The sequence below is a fragment of the Corapipo altera genome, unplaced genomic scaffold, assembly GCF_003945725.1.
Source record: "Corapipo altera isolate COAL_440 unplaced genomic scaffold, ASM394572v1 2c, whole genome shotgun sequence".
Taxonomy (NCBI): Eukaryota; Metazoa; Chordata; class Aves; order Passeriformes; family Pipridae; genus Corapipo; species Corapipo altera.
In genome coordinates this window covers 5374261-5389607 of record NW_020884923.1, presented here as the reverse complement: position 1 = coordinate 5389607, position 15347 = coordinate 5374261, and the positions used below count along the sequence as shown (strand labels likewise).

The 15347-nt window shown below is 37.8% G+C and overlaps 1 protein-coding gene across 9 annotated transcripts in view; it reads right to left on the bottom strand.

Moving 5' to 3' along the window:
• Positions 1 to 15347, bottom strand: part of SDCCAG8 (serologically defined colon cancer antigen 8) — a 106695-nt gene that overhangs the window by 47613 nt on the left and 43735 nt on the right. For 8 of the 9 annotated variants that reach the window (XM_027657324.1, XM_027657321.1, XM_027657329.1 and 5 more), the window contains exon 14: positions 459 to 586. The exons of the other annotated variant lie outside the window; for it this stretch is intronic. In XM_027657324.1, coding sequence (XP_027513125.1) covers positions 459 to 586 — 128 coding nt within the window. The remainder of the gene's footprint in view (positions 1 to 458; positions 587 to 15347) is intronic. 9 annotated transcript variants of the gene reach the window in all.

Genomic DNA, 15347 nt, shown 5'->3' with positions numbered 1-15347 from the left:
CTTTTAGAGTAGCTATAATGTGTGTACTGTGGGAACTGTTCAATGCTATTCAGGAGACTTTAACTGTAAGCTCAGAGCATTTCCCGCAGAGCTTCTGATGCTATTTTCTTTATATAACATGTGTGCCTGAAAATCCAGCCAAAAACAAGCCCTTTGTTTTTCTACTTTGTTGTGGTCTCTCTCAGCTTTACGTTTCTTGAACACAGGTAAATAAACTCATAATCCAGATGGTGCAACAGATGTGAGAGCAGCACTCTGAAATCAACAGACAGTGGGCAATACTTTCCATTTTCTCTTTTAAACGCTAACTAATATGTAATTCGGAATCTCCGGTGTAGTTAGCATCTGCTCCCTTCGGCCAGCCAAAGGTTACAGGTGTTCCTGATGTCATTTCACAGTAAGGCGTGGGCCTGGCTTGTGAGTGAGTGCCCAGGCTCTAATCTTTCCCTACCACCTACCAGTTTTCTCATGCTGGGCCTCCATTTGCTGCATCTTCTGTGTCAGCTCCTGCTCTCTTTGCTGGGCCTGAAGGGCTCGGGCCTTTGCTTCATTGCTAATGCTGTGCTGAATGCTCTCTTTCTCCAATCTATAAAAAAAACCAAATAGGAAATAAAGAAAAATAAAAATCATACATTGAAGATGATAAATTAAAAAGGTAAAGGAGAACATTCAAATAATAATAACAAAAAATCTGGCCAAGCTTTTCACATCAAACATTCTCCTCCCACTTCAGGAGATACAAACTGACCTTTCTCTTACAATGTCAAACATTCTCCAGTGACTACTAGAAAACGGATAAAAAATATGATCTATTTCCTGAGAGAAAATTGGCCTTGCAGACAAAAATAGGATTTTATTTTTAAAAATTTTAAATGTGACCTCTTTTTCATATGGAAGCTTACCAACATCCACTTTGCATTGAACATATTATTTGTATTTTTCTTTTAAATGCTATTTGTTTAATTCTGTAATGAAGCTTAGGGACCTGACCCCGAGATGGACTGCTTCCCAGTGAACCAGCAGGAGATAAGTCAATGGGAGCGATTGCCACAGTGCTCATAATACAGCTACTCTGAAAGCTTAATGAGTTTTCTTAAGCAACCAAACAAGTTTTAACTATTAATTTATGTAAATAGGAGATGAATGTACCCATTACAATAGAGAAGACTGCTAGCACCACATAGGCCCAGCCTCTGGTGGTTCTGCTCACTGGGGGGTTGTATAGGAAGGTCTAAAGCCCAGTATTATTTTCGAAGTACGCAGGCAAGAGAGCAATTTACTTGACCAGATATGCAAGATGGGGCAATTTACTCCTGAGGCAAAACAAATGCTAGACTACCACACTCCATTGAAGCATTTTATTTAATGCAAGCCAAGCAAAAACAGCATGGAAAATAAAACCCCAAAAAGATATATGCATATAAATTAGAAAAGGTCCTAAACTGCAAATTCATACCTAGACTTTCCCAAAGGTCGTGAATATTTATCTGATGCACATTGGGATCCAGGTTCAAAATGTCAGTGAGTTCACACATACAAGGATTGATTTCTAGATTTCAAATGACACGTAAGCACGCATCTTTCTACTGAAATAACATTTAATAGCTTGGGATAGGTTTCAATAAAGTCTTATAAACATGTTTTATTCTAGGGATAATACCTATTTCAGAGGACTCCAAAATAGAACACAGGCATAGATCATGTAAGGATAAAGCCACATCTCATGTGGTTGCTGCACTTAACCTTTGGATTGGTGCCTAATAACCCATCCGAGATATTGCAATATCTCAGCATGACACACACAATGTTAAATTTTCTCTCTCAAATTTACCCCAAAGCAATACAAATGGTGGGTCACATTACACTAATTCCTGGTCCTGATGTTGCAAGCCCTACCTTAGGCAAAACTCCCTTGGAAATCACAGGCAGTTTCTTCTGAGGTAAGACAGAGAATACATTTATACTGCAAGAATATTAGAGCATTAAGGAAACAAAGCACATTTTTAAAGGCAATTTCATACATTGAATTGCACTTTATCACATCACTCTCAGCATTACTTCACAACCACATTGTGGCTATCCTAAGGAGCAATGCTCACATCATTTCCTAAGTGTAAGTGTCAAATATGGAAAGCATTACTAAGAAAATTTTTTCCATATTTGCTGGAAACCCGTCTATGCAAACTCCTTCCCTTTTACAAACATTTTTTACCTTCAAACAGTTGCAATGAGCACCAGACTGCTCAAAAAAACCCCAACAAACCAACAAAAAAACCCAACACCAGCACCTCACACATCCCCCCAACGCTTTCAGCTAAAGAAAATGTCAGTAGTACAGTATTTTATTTAATACTGTCTCATGTGAGATGGCTGTGTACAGTTGGGTGCTGTGCTTCATCTGGCACACAGCTGGCTGGCTAGCATTCTGCTGGGGGTAGCCTTCAGCATGTATCAAGCTGCATAGCTGAAGCCACCAAAACAAGCCGGTAGAGGTCCATTCTTCATTGCTAAGGTCCCTTCTGACAAACACATGCTGATGTTCACGTTCAAAATAAATGGAGAACCTCTTTTTAAGGGGACCCATCCAAAAGAGCCATTCACCTGATTTACTTACCGTATAGAGCAAACTTTCAAGAGCTCAGAAACAACAGATGGGTGGTGAGTTCTCTACAGCTGAAACGTATATTGAGTGGGTGAAGATGAGTTTATACAGTGGATCAAAGCTCAATTGTAAGACTAGGAGAACACATGTAATTGTTACACAGAAGGGTAGCTTCTTAGAACCTAGAAAATTATGGGATTAAAACACATCCAGTGCCACATAAAGAACAACATCTGAGGTGCCTAGAGCTGCTGAGGAATGAAAAAAATTCCTGGAGCCAAAGCTGTCTAAACAGAGTGGCAAGTCTTTCACCCACACCTTGAGTTGGCACCTTCCCTGCTCTCTAAGTTCAATCTCTCTGCCCCCCCTACTGAAAATTTCCCCAACACATATACAGAGAAATAAGAAAATAAGAAAAAAAAAAGTATAAAACATGCAGAAGGCAACCTAAGAGATTTCAGGATCTATTGGTATTCCTGTTATGACCAGCAAATACTGCAGGAGTTTTAGAAGGTCTGGCACTGATTATTTGCAATTACTCTGAATTGTGAAAAAAGGGGTGCATGATTTAAGAAAAAGAAAGTCTTTAGATGTAGACAGAAGGAAACAGTCCTTAGTCTCTCCAGCATTAGTGTGAAGATTTAAGAAGTCTCCTCTTACAAAGACTTCAGAATTTCTCATATTCACTAAAGGAAAGCACAGACACATGCGAAGAGAAGCCACAACAGACTAATTTGATGACACAGGTAAGATCTGAATCAGAAATGTCAACTAAAGATTAATTATTCCAGAACTCTTTAAAACTTCATCTACAGAGATCAAAAATGGGGGAAAGAGTGGTTAAAGTGCAACAGCCTGTTCTATACTCAAATGCAAACACTGACTCAAAACTGGAGACAGCAGCAACAGTTACTGTTCTTTCAAACAGTACTCTTTGCAAAACACTAAGCAAATGTCCATCTGATAATAAGTCTGCGTTTGGTTGTAACACTGATCAGTTTTACTAAAGCAGAAGCATTGAACTCATGGTGACTTTCATTTTTGTGCCACTGAAGTCAGAAGCAACCATTGAGACAAGCTCAAGTTCTTCCTGAGCCCTGTTCTGAAGCACGTTTTCCACAGTGATTTTAGTTCTAAATATTGACTGTTTTGAGCATGTGTTATCGCTGCAAAGAGCCACAGGTAACTTAAGTTAATTCATATCTCAATGAACTGGATATTGGTTTGCAGTGCTTGAAAGCTACGCTTTCTACATGTTCTTGACAAAACAAAAGGCACTGTAACCTGTAGTTTATAGCACAGGAAGAAGAAAATTGCCATCACTGGCAAACCTTAAAAAAATCCTTGCTAAAAATGAAGTGAAAATTCACTTCAACCTCAAAGTTAACATAGAAGTATGTAGCTGAATTTGACCCACCAAATTTAATAAAAACAATCACGTACATAAAAACTCCAAACCCCAAAACACCTTTTCCACCACTAACAAAGAAAAACTGGATCACAGATCCATTTTCAATAGAAGACTACTCACCACCAAATGGCTTTGCAGTAAAGAAAAATGAAGGATGTAAAGACTACTGATATAAAAGTCATATTTGACATAAATAATAGCTTGTCTATTTTTGACTGTAAAGGAAAAGAATTTAGATTGATAAAACTTTGAATCTCACAACACAGTTCAACAGTAGGTATTTTTGAAAGTCTTTTCAGTTTGGTAACTGTAAAAACACAAAAAGAAAAAGTACAGGATGGTTCTCAATGTAGAATTAGGCATCTGACTGGAGGCTGTCAGTAAGTCTTCTGACAAAGCAACTATGATTTGAAGCAATCATGCTTACTATAGTGACTATTTGATTTTTCCATGAGATCAACATGCGTCATTTTGTAAAAAGCTAATGGATCCATTAGTAAGGACTATGAACTTAACTGGACAAATTAAAATACTCTAGTAATTAGTTCAGTGACACACAAGAGGTTATCATAACATTATTTTTGACATCTTCGGTTCATATTAATTATAGTTAAAAATGTAACTATAAAATATTTCAGCTTTCAGATATACTTACTTTAAACTGAACTTCATCATTCATTAAGGAGTAGCTAGCATTTAGTCTTCCAAATGTTTGAGCTATCTGAACTAACAAGACTGTTGTCTAAATGATGTCCAGTCTTGGAACTCTGTACCAACACTCATTCTTGGGCAGCAAGAGGACCAGTCAAGCCGAACACTGATGCTTTTACCACATGCCTCAGTGGTCGAGCACAGATCTCTTTCCTAGATAACACAGAGCCAAGTGGGCCAGCACTGTGAGCGAGTGTACAACAAATCACCTCAGAAGAGGGAAAGGACTTGGCTGAAGGCTCCCTCAGCTCTTTCAGAGGAAATGAGCTTTTTCTCCCAGTATTTTTGAAAATAAATGTATGCAAAAGCTTTTCTACCAAATTAAAAAAGTTTTGAGGACTTACTCAAGCATTTTATTCCCAGTATCTTTAATAAAACCTGGCACGAAGGCACTCAAATCAACTAAAGCACTTTTGAAAGTAGGACTTGAAAGTCTACATGTAGTAGGAACCCTAAAGACCAATAGCTTTGGGTACAAAAGCTCAACAATGTTTTAGCAGTCTACTTTGTAAGCTTTCCATGATATAGGTGTACTGGATTGTCTATTACAAGCAGCTTTCTGAACCAGCTTCTAATAGGTTATTTCATCTTATTATTTCAGCTACGAGTGTCAAGGGAAGAATGGAAAAATTAGAGTATATCCTTGCTCTTCTCACAGGCTACAGGAGGATAAACCCCAACCAACCAAATCACAAATTCATGACTAACAAAAAACCCAAAAGAATAAAAGCTGAAACAAGAGGTCACAATATTTGCCCTATTCTGTAAAGGGAAAGATGATAATTTTTGCCATTTCTTACTTTACCATCAGAAACTATTCAAAACCCACAATGATTAAGGTCATAAAAGAATGTATACAGAGTAAGATCACACTTCACGAATTTCTTCCCTCTGTATTCCATATTTATCTTTGTAAGTATGTCATACACAGAAGAATAAGGGGTCATTTTTTATTTTTTTCAGGTCAGCAGACAAACCTAAAGGTTGGTCTGTAAATATGAAAAAAAAAAAAAATACAGTTTACCAAGAAGTCATTCTTCCAAAGAATAGTCATAAATAATTCTTTCTCTTAATGTAAAACTCCTAAAAGTCCTTTCAGACCTGCCTTCCAATTTAACAGCACTGCAGTATCCTATTCAGCCATTTATAATGGAGAGTGTGCTTACTGCGTTTTATCATATGCTATCTGGTCTTAGTATTTTTGAACATTTAAGTAAAGAAATGCAACACAGTAAGACCCTTAATTCTGCAGGTAAATAGGTACATGCTGGTTTTAAGTGTAGCTATGATTCAAAATTATTACTTTCCAAGCCTTCTAAATTAACAGAGCTCTAGAGCGTGTGTCTTGCTCATATGTTTGGATCAACTCCATAAGAAGGCTTGTGGTCACAGGATTTCTCCCCTTCCCTTAAGTCAGGCTTCTAGCAACCTTTTGTTTGGGATGGATTGTTTTGGTTATCTTCCTTTGTAAGGCCTACGAATTTTCATCTAATATTTAATACATATGGTTGTTGTGAACAAGGACATAGCTGGGCAGCGTTTGGCGGTTTCCTCTTCTAAAACACTATTCGTTTTTTTCTGCCATCTGAATTTTTGTAATAAAGGTTTTGATTTTTTCTGTGCACGTGTAAATCCACCTAGACTGGATTTTACGGCTCTTGATACTTTTACAGGGCAGAAGGCATGAAACGTATGTTCTTATGTAAAAAAATAAATAAAAATGCATGCTTGTGCAAGAATTATATAGAAATACCTTTTAAAAGCATCATGATCAGGTCATTTCTTTAAACCTCTCCAAGGAGCTGAAAACTTGCCCTTCCTGTATCCCATTGAGGGAATTACCCACTGAGTTGCTCTTTTTGTCTGTTTCTGAGAGCTGACTGGATGCTGATTCTGGAGCAGGTTGCCAGGTCTTCTCAGCAGAAAGCTCAAGTTTCTGGAAACTGCCCCAGTCAGCACACTGTGTTTGGTGAGCTTCAGTAAAACCTGTATTCGCATGGTCAAATTTTCTTGAAGAGACCTAACTATTAATTTAATTGGTAGAACTGAAGGACTGCATCATTGTTCAGGACACATGTGGGCCTATTCATGAGAACTTAGGCTAATTAATCTTAGTTACTGTTTTTTACAATAGTTGAGAAATAAAAAGTTCCCTAAAATAATGAAATGTCAGAGCTTTCTCCTCAAAATCACCAGGAGTGGAAGCTACTAGAAAAGTTATGTGAAGGTCAAGGGTTAAAAAATTAAGCATTCAAACTGATTCAGCTCTTTAAACATGGATCTGGAAAGTTTTTCCATCTTTCTCTATTCAGAATGCAGTTACACCATTGGAACTGCCTTGTAACTTTTACATATATTTACACTTTATATATTAATGAGGTCTACAGAAACAATTAAACACTAAGCCTAAAATTTCCACTTTGCCCTTTAAGCCCTACTGAGGCATCAGAAGATACTATACATTAATGGTTGCAAATGAAAAAAATTCCTACTCTATTTTTTTGCACTTGTCGTACCTCAAAACTACTTAAAAATTATCTCCAGTAACTGGAGGTATTAATGGGTGTGAAAAAAATGAAAAGCTGTAGGGGCATAGGAAAGTTTACTGAAATAAAGAATCTTGAATACAGCTAACTTGGGTATATACATGACTGATTATATATTCCATCTCTGCTTCTACTTACCGGGTCAGTTAACAAAATGAAAGGACTGAGTTTCTTACTTTAAATTCAGCATAGAAGAAAGAATTTGCAAACACCTAGCCTATAATGTGATTTTACTCTTTTGCCATTATGCCTTCAAGATACATACAAAAAACTACCAGTTCCTCAATGCAGACAATAACTTATTTTCAATCTGAATAGTTCTCTGTATCCCAAGTCACAGTCAAATATCATCAACTGCCCTCTATTTCATTGTTAGAGAAAAGTGTCTCTAGCAGTAATTAACATCTCATATTAGGTCAAATACACTGACTTGGAGTCAAAATCTGATTTTTCTGGCACATCTATAAGCCTTGCCAGCAAGATACGTACCTTGTAAGTAAACACCAATACTCCTGTGACTATTACCATCAGATTGTGAAATATTTGGCTGATAAGTCCCTATAGAAACAGACAATTAAATACAGAGTACAAGTTGCATGGAACATGAGAAGATATGATTTTTGTCAAGTCTTAGTATGTAGCCCTAGTGCTTCACAGTACTGCACGCCTTTATCTGGAATATTCTTTCTATCTTTGTTCCACAAGCCCCTTTTACAAATTACTGTTTGTTGAAATAATTGCTTAACACAACATTTTTACAGGCATGTACTCTGTATACACAAACTTATTTAAATTATTTTTACTGTATTTAAAATAAAGGAATAATTTTCCTGACTTATGGTGATTCTTGAATGTGGCACCGGCAGCCTCTTACAATGGAGCTTCAGGACACATTTAAGCCAGTCTAAGGCAATACTGTCAGTGTAAGAGGTGTAGTCCTTCTTTCATCCTCTTATAATTAGCACTCACACAACTTATTCTTCAAGAAATTATAATTTTTCAATCTGATTAACTCCCTGAACAACCTGATCACACAGGTGTCTTCCTTCCAGTGTCAGCAGAAGCAAGGGTCTGGCAATATGAGGCCAGACATAGTCAAATATTACCACTCTAGGGATTTGCCTTTTCAGTAACAGCACAGACCAGCTTCAAACAACTGTGACTGTACTCCAAGGCTCAGCTTGTAAATACAGTAAATCCAACCATCAGGCTCCTACCATTGAATCAAAAAATGATGCAGCTAAATGATGCAGAGACCTGATCTGCTATGAACCCACTCTGCCAATTTAAATTTGTTCAAAAACCCAATGTTTTTGGTACGTTAACTTTGTACCAGCAAGCTTTATGCTGAATCAGGTCTCATCTGTCCTTCCTGCAGCTGGCATAAAGTCAGCATAAACACTGCATTGCATGCTCTAGCTAATTCAAAAGGAAAGTGACTGTGTGCTCACACCTGATCTGGATCAGATCAGCACAGCTGAATGATCCAGTAGATCACAAATGCACCGTGAATGACTGCTGATCAGTTACCTGCATTCTTCATGGACACTACGACTGGACACGCAACCTGCAGTTAAACTGCCACAGGTCTGATATGTTCAAGTTGCTAATGCTCTCCAACTATTGCTGAAGTTGAGAAGGTGAGGAATGTTTTTTAATTCCCTCCAAAGGACCAAGCCTCACAAGCACAGCTTAGGAAGAAGCTGAACCATTTGACAGAACAAAGAATTCTTGAGGATGACAATTTGAAAGACAGTATTTCATTTTCAGGGAATTTGATCTAGGGTGAGCTAGACTTCTACCCCATCCTACAGCAAGATACCACATATTCCAGCAAACTGACAGACTTAAAACCAAAAGCATAAAAGATGAAAAATACTGTGCTAACATTACATTGCACTTTACTGTTGTTGATTTGCTCTAGATGTTACAGAAATACTCCAGTGAAAGGCATGTTTATCTGTCCACTTATCACAGGAGCTAGATACAAAGAGGTGAGTCAAAAAATAAAAATCCAGCCTTATATGCCTTTTATTCATTTGGTCAAGTGTGGTATAATTTTTGTATTATCCTGATTGTAACTGCACAATATTATTAGAAATAATGGACAGGTAATATAACAGTTGAGTGTTTTGTTGGTGCTTTGTTTTGGGGTTTTTTTGGACAGGTTATAAATCTCTCTTCTTTATGCTGTCAAGAGTAAGGGAGAAACATATTTCAATAGCAACTTTAAAATGAAACTCACAAATTACTACCATTATGTTAAGTGCTAGATATCCCACTGTGCAGTTTTGCTTTGTGAATTTTTACCTTCTTCCATGCACACTTTTAGCCACTGATCGCACAGCCTTTCAGTGTTTTCTGCCTTTTCCTTTAAATAAACTGGCTCTGGCTCCTTCCATCTGGTTCCCCTTCCGTCAGCAACCCTGCACCTGTTCACACCTCCTCTCCTGTTGGATTCCACTGAACATTTCCTCCTCTGCCAGGGCTATTCTGGCACTCGCAACCTTTCTGTCATTCAATCCATCTGTCAGAAGTGAACTTTGTTTACCGCAAGCTTCTGCTTTCTTCTTCAAGAAGCAAAGCCCCTCAAGGTCATTGTCAAATGAACTGTCGGTGTAGATTTAAATCCACTCCTGCTAACCAGCAGCAGATGAAGTTCTTTACAGTCCTGTATTTGTGAAGATCAGTTTGGTGCATAAGAGAAATAATACAGAAGCAAAAGAATAGCTTTTAATCATTATTCGTTAACTCCAAGAGCTAATGTGGTTTTTTTTTCATATACGTATATCTATTCCTTCTTGCTAAGACTAGCAGAATCTGAGAAAGACTTTGCAGAGCTATGTAAAGAAGTGGAAGAATATTACAAATAAAATAAATGAAAGCTTTTGACTTGCTTTAACACCATGTAATAGAGATATTGAACAAAAAATACAAAGAGAAAATGGGAACAGCTGAATGAGTGAGTTTACAGTAAAACCTTAAAGCAGCCAACAGCATTCGCTGCAAATTATTTAATTTTCAGTATTCTTTTTTTACCTTACCTATCGATGCTTCAAATGCAACACTATTAAGGGAAGAATTTCTTAATATTTTTTCTTGTTTTCAAGACTTGTAAAACACACAGATGCAACTCTTTGTTAGAATACTGCTTTCCACATTGAGGCAAATTGTAAAGATTCTTTGTAAGGGCTGAGACTAAATTCATATTGTCAACAGGATACATCATTTTTAGCAGTTCCTAGAAAACACTCTGACAACGAAAAGTTTCTGAATTATTAACTAACCTCCTTAGTTAGTTAAAACTAACTTGACAGTTTTATTCTTCAAAAATCAGAAATACCTTTCAATTTCACTGCTTACCTTGGGTATCCTTTAAAAAAAGATAACCTTTCAGCAAGATTAAATACAGTACCAAAAAATAAAATACATATTTTAAGTTTTGTAAGCAATTATAACGAACCACCCATTTTATTACCATTTCACCAAAAATGAATTTAAAGTAAAGCTTTCTGGGATCAAATCCAGGAGGTAATCCAACCTCATTAGCAGAAATGCATTTATACTTACGTTAGGTCTGAATTTGTTTCTAATGAAAATTAGATTGACAAATATTGCACAAGTTTAGCTGAATATATACTTAATACTGATATATACCTTATATGGGGCATTTGCAAGGGAATATTTTATGATGCTATGATCTTCTTCCATAGGAAGCTATATGAACAAATGCAGGTGAACAAATGCAGTGGAAATAGAAGAGGAACTCTGGTAGAAGAAGAATACACTTCATTCTCCAGTTTGATTTAAGCCCTGTAGAAGGCAACTGACCAACAAGGAGAAGCTAATGAAGAACAGTTTTTCCCGTTTCTACAAAAATGCAGTTTGATACTGAAACCACCAAGAATGCAGGGTCAACCAACAGCAGCATGCTATTAACCTTGCCATGCTGCCGGCACAGCCAGGGGAAGGAGTTCAGCCCTGTTAAGTAGCCCACAGCAGAGGCTGTGCTCATCTGCTCACCCAGGAGAGGCATCTCCCAGCTCACACTCTTTCCTGACCAATCACCAGCACAAGGGTGTGGAGCACAGGGGAAGGGAGAGCAGCCAGGCAGCCAAAGATGATGTGTTCAGGTGATTTTTTTTTTTTTTTTCATTCCTCCATCCACCAGCTACCTTCTCCAGAGGTGATAACCCACAGGCTGATGCTCTTCAAAGTCAAGTTGGACAAAGGGTCCAGTTCAGGACCTTTTGGGTTCTCTGTTGGATTTTTTTTCTAGGCAAGAATTTTAGGAGCAGAATCTTGCACAGAAAAAAAAAATACCAAAAAATGAACAACCACTGTGACTGCACAAAATAAACAACTTCGAATATACTTCTGAAAGCACAAGACAGCTTTTAAAATTGTTTAAGTTCACAAATACCAAGTGCTGACTGAAAAAGTACATTTTAGCCTATTGTAAAAACAAGCTTTCGGATGTACATGAAAGAAAAGCCTTAGAACAAGTCAAAGATAAAAATCAGAACCATTTTTCCAGTAGCAAATTCAGCAAAAAATCCAGCAGCCGTGAAAACATGTATCTAAAAAGACTTTTATGGTTCAAAAAAATAAATCATTATCCTGTTGTCATTAGTCACACAAATAGAAAACCTAATTTGAATAAGATCAAAGTAAATATTTGATACACACTCATAAACTTATTACTGTTAGGGCTGAATAATAACTGCTCAAAACAAAGACCTTATAAAGACATTTGTTTTCTACAGCAGTTAGTCTCTTCTGTATTTCATCTGAATTCACTACTCACTCCAAAGCGCTTTAAGTACTGTCACTGCTCCTGAACCACACTCTACATGCAGCAGCAATTTGGCTGCCTCAACAACCTGATGCAATCATTAGAGAAATTCTATGTGACGAGTTGCAGTTTATTAAATGCCGTGAAGAAAAATTTAGATGAATCTAAGACTAAAAATTGGAAATTTATTAGTGACTTGTCCTTGAGAAATCTGTATGGTAGGACAATAAATAAAATTGTCAACCACGTTAAAACTCTTTAAAAATGAAAAAGGGTGATTTATATTAATTTTGAATATGAAAGTATTTATATGATTTTGTATCTGTTCTTTACTCCTTTACTTAGAATTTCTTTCTTTCCCCTACAAAATTCATCATTGGCTTTTATACGTCTGTACAATAACTTAAATATGTTTAAAATATTAAATAGAAAGATATTTAAATAATTGTGTGTTATCTTGACACAAAGTATATCAGCTTCGAAAATTTTACAACACACTGCCAGAAGACGACAGAACCAATTTATTTCAAATCACTCAGTATCAGTCTTCATAAAGCAGCATATGGTCTTATCATGGCAGGTAAAATATTTTACCTTCTATAATAACGCAGAGCAACTAATTTATCTACATGCTGTATAATCAGATAAACAATTTCAGCTGCACTATGAAAACCTGTAGGCAAGGGAGAAATTTATCCCCCTATACATTCATATGATTGTTAACAATGCAGGCTATTCTTTTTTCCATCTCCTTCTTCAATTACCTTAAAGCAAGACCTCCTTTTCAGTGGTGGAAATATTTGCAGTTTTTACAGTTGCAGGACAAAGAACTGAGAATTTTCACAGAGTTTCTCAGGCGAAAAAAGAAAGCTCTGCAAGATTCTATTGCAAGTAAACCAGAGTGAATGACAACTTTCAAAGCTACCACAATCATTTACTAATGTGCTGCTATACCAAATAAGTCTAATTTTTTTTGACAGCACCAAATTAGATTTATTGCAGAAACTGCTGCATAAATAGCATATGGCAATGTTATACCACCTATTTCAAATCCCTGTAATGTTTCCTCCCCTCCCTGCTCAAAATGAATACTTGAGCCAAGCTATAAACCTTCTGCAGACAAGGTATATACAAGTTCAGAAAGCAGATGCAGGACATGTAGCTTTCTTTGTTGAAATTGTCTAAAAAAGTATCACATATCCAGATCAAACAAAACTGGATAGTAATAGGTCAGGTCCCCCTTGCTACACTTCAGGATTTTATTTCCCCCTTTCCTTGATAAAATTTTGTTTTCATTTCTCTTTCAAACTGACAGTCATCAACACGGGGCATGACCTTGTAATCCTCTCACACATGACTACCTCTTACTTGCACAAGAAATCCTATTGATCTTTACTTCTTACGTGAGTCAAATTATTCATGTGACTCAAGATCAGAAGGCTCAGACCTCCATTCATTCCTCACAAGCTCTCATTTATGAGGAGGGAAGTGCCTCCTCCGAGCAAAAATAAAACAGCAGAAAACTGGTTCCATTCATTGGAGGGGCACAGCCCTGTGGGAAGGTGCTGACCTACAGCTCTCCCTCCCACCTTTCAACAGGAGCAAAGTTTCCATATCGGTTTGCTGGATCAGTCCCTGGACCCATATGCTTTAGCATTTCTGTCAATCGCCAAATTCTACGTTCACTATACTGCTACAGTAAAACACAAAACCACATAACCTGATCACACAACAGGACAGAGAGCGAAGACATGTATTTTTGAGGTAGGAGGGGCGCGATACCCTGAGATGGGACGCGCTCGAGGCCCTGGAGGCCGCAGAGGGAGCGTGGTGCCAGCACGTGCCCCCATTCCCTGGCATGGGGCGATGCCCACCGCCCACCTCCAAAGTTTGTGCGGTTGCAGCAGAGAAAAGACGTTGCAAGGTCTTCTCTCCGGCCGGCGGGCACACCACTGCACACATCGAGGAAGGCTGCGGCTACCCCGCCGCTCGCCTCTCGGTGGTCAGTCCTCCCAGCTGCCCTATCCGTTACTGTCTGATTAGCTCTGCGAAGGAGCCCCTCCCCGGCCAGCTTTCCCCGCCATCTGTTCCACATGCGATGGCTGCCGCCCAGCAGCCTCGCGCTGCCCTCCTACCTGGCACCCGGCTCCCGGCCTTACCCCAAAGTGCTAACACAGGTTCTCGCTGCTGGCAGAGTCAGGATTTCATTACTACTACTTTGACAAGTGCAGGGTTGTTTGTAATTTCTCTTTTATCCTGATTTTGATTGTACAACCACCTCCCACTGATTCAGTTTGCTTCAGTTTTGTTGCTCACAGATTTTACTCTCCACATTAATCTCCCTCTGGCATGTTACTGCATCTGTTCCCTTTTTTATTATTAATTTTCAAATTCCCACCATTTTTGACAAAAAGGAGGTAATCTACACTCTGCTTCTGCCCATTTCATTTTCTTTAATTTGGAAGATAAGTATGAAAGCGTGCCAAAGAAGTTAATTCTCCGTTAACAGTTTATTTTCTGGCACCCCGATGCCTTTGTATATGAAAAACAGATAGAAGTAAATGTTGACTGAATCACAACAACATAGTCGCAACTGTCCCTAAATTTAATGAAAAGTAAACATATGAAGCGTAATCTAAAAAGTTTATTAGTTGTCAGAGTTGTTTCATGTTATCACCCCTCCTTGCATTTTAAAATAATGGTTTTGTACAAGATGAGCAGAATATAAAAAAATTAGAAATCAATCACTGCTTACACCTTATTTATACTTCTCCCCCAACCCCCCCAATTCAAGTGTTATTGGTCCTTTCATCAGTTAGTCTGAGAACATAAAGCACATCTCAGTCATTTAATATTAGTAAAAGCATTTCTTTAAAACTCCTTTGCAGCATAGATGATGGACTCTGACACGCTGAAATTGTTGGAAAAAGCACCGCAGTAAGCATGCTGCTAACTGACAGATACTGCTAGGAAGAAAACAATAAATATTAAGTAGTGTGCGACTCCCTAGAAGGCTATGTATAACCACCAAGAAGTTAATTTACAATTTTATCATTTAATAGTATAGTTTAAATAGGGAAATCAATGTATGAGGCATGCTGCATATCTAACAAGGAACACTGATGACGACATCCAGCTCAACACCAAAGCTTCAGAGACTGTGCTAATGCCACATTAAGCTGGAAGGGTATGTGCTTGATTTATTTTGCATGTAATAGAAGCTAGCCTTAATGGAGCCACTGAAATTAGCAAGAAGTACCAATGCACAGTAGGATGGCTATA